The following is a 1760-nucleotide window of genomic DNA, read 5'->3' as shown; positions in this document are numbered from 1 at the left end:
CTTATATAAAAAAAACCCCTCCCCCCCCCAACTCGGCAGGGACCAGGCTCACCCCACCAGGAGGGGCGGGGCCCGGTTTAGCCCCGCCCCCTCGCGCGGGGCGGGGCCACCAGGCGCGGCCTAGCCGCGACTAGGCCCGGCGTCGGGGAGCCTAGGTCTTTGAGCGGGGAAGAGCCCCTTTTGTGCCTGTGAAACTTTTTTTTGGGGGGGTGGCATGTGAAGGACCTCTTCCTCCCCCTCTCACCTCCTCAGAGCAGCGCTGGCGGGCAGGGCGGGCATGTCTGCGGCTCCTTGGTGGGTCTTTTTATTTCCTTCCTTCTCGCGGGCGAAGCAGTGACTGTTGAGGATCCGCTGCAGGGAGGATTTCACCATCCGGGCCGCCCCCTGGTCACCGAACCCCCGAGTCGGGTCTTCGCCCCCTCCCCCGCAACGTTTTGCTACTCCGTGTCTCTCTCCCTCAGCTACACAAAATGGCGGAGGCTCGGCCGCCGACAGCCGCCTTTATAACCCCTGGGGGGCGGGGCGGCGACGCCCACCGACGCGTGTCGCCACGCCCACCCGCCGCAGAAACGGGCGGCACGCCCACCCGGGGGGGCTGATGGCCGTTAAGGCCACGCCCTACTCTGAACGCCTACGAGTGAGGCCACGCCCTGGATTTCTCCTCCTCCAGCCTCTTTTTTTAAAATCTTGCTTCTTTCGCATTTCTCTTGAGGTAAACAATCCCCCCCCCCCGCTCCCTGAAGGGACTTCCTGATTGGCCACGGGGAGTCGGCTGGTGCAACGGGAAGAGAAGGCGACTGGCTTGGCCGGGTTGGTTGAGGCGCGCGTGCGCGTAGTTTGGTTGGTCGCCGCGCATTAAGAGAGGAGAAAGACGGGGGAGGAAAGAACGAAGGAGGGCGGTGTCCTGAGTGGAATGAGCTCATTCGATTGGCTGAAGGACACCGGCTTGGGGGATTTGATTGGCTGGATCGGTTGACTTTGGGGATGGAACCGGGAGGGTGAAATCTCATTGAGTTGCTGGGGCGCCTGCGCCTGCGCCGAGGCCTTGGAGGCGTGAAGCAAGAAGGTGGGGTTACTGAAGGAGAAAGTGTCGCACCTCTGAAGTACGCACACAGACTTGAGTCATAGGAAATAAGTCGATAAAAACAAAATGTAGCTAGGCCTCCCCCCCAGCTGTATTGATACCTCGCCCTCTGAAATGTGCCCCCTTCCAATTTCCACACAGCTAACAAACAGACCAAAATAAAACAATATCATCTAACTAGGGTTCTCAACCTCCAGGAGGGTAGCTGGAGATCTCCTGGTATTACCACCGCTCTCCAGGCCAGAGAAATCAGTTCTGGGACAAAAAAAAGGGGGGGGGGGAACTGAACCTAAAACCTAGAATCCAGAACCTAAAAAATGTCAAAGGTAAAGGTTCCCTTGCTTGAAAGCCAGTCGAATCCGACTCCAGGGTTGCAGTGCTCATCTCCGTTTCAAAGCCGAAGAGCCAGCGCTGTCCGAAGACGTTTCCGTGGTCATGTGGCCGGCATGACTAAACACACCAAGGCGCACAGAACGCTGTTACCTTCCCACTGAAGCGGTGCCTATTTATCTACTTGCAATGTCTTGCTTTCAAACTGCTAGGTTGGCAGGAGCTGGAACTAGAGACAGGTGCTCACTCCGTCATGTGGCAACCCGGGTCTCGAACTGCTGAAACTACCGACCTTCCACAGCCTGCAGTTCAGTGTCTTAACCACTTGAGCCACCGCAGCTCAAAA

At 58.1% G+C, this 1760-nt stretch overlaps 1 protein-coding gene across 1 annotated transcript in view; it reads right to left on the bottom strand.

Annotated features, from left to right (window-relative positions):
• Positions 1 to 500, bottom strand: part of LOC107113431 (ornithine decarboxylase antizyme 1-like) — a 9892-nt gene extending 9392 nt beyond the window's left edge. The window contains 1 exon segment of the mRNA XM_015414758.1: positions 316 to 500. Coding sequence (XP_015270244.1) covers positions 316 to 372 — 57 coding nt within the window. The 5' untranslated portion in view covers positions 373 to 500.
• Positions 501 to 1760: the final 1260 nt, after the last annotated feature.

This window comes from Gekko japonicus, unplaced genomic scaffold, assembly GCF_001447785.1.
Source record: "Gekko japonicus isolate JY-2015 unplaced genomic scaffold, Gekko_japonicus_V1.1 scaffold1612, whole genome shotgun sequence".
In the NCBI taxonomy this organism is placed as follows: Eukaryota; Metazoa; Chordata; class Lepidosauria; order Squamata; family Gekkonidae; genus Gekko; species Gekko japonicus.
The sequence above is the reverse complement of the archived record's forward strand: the minus strand, read 5'-3'. Positions and strand labels throughout refer to the sequence as shown.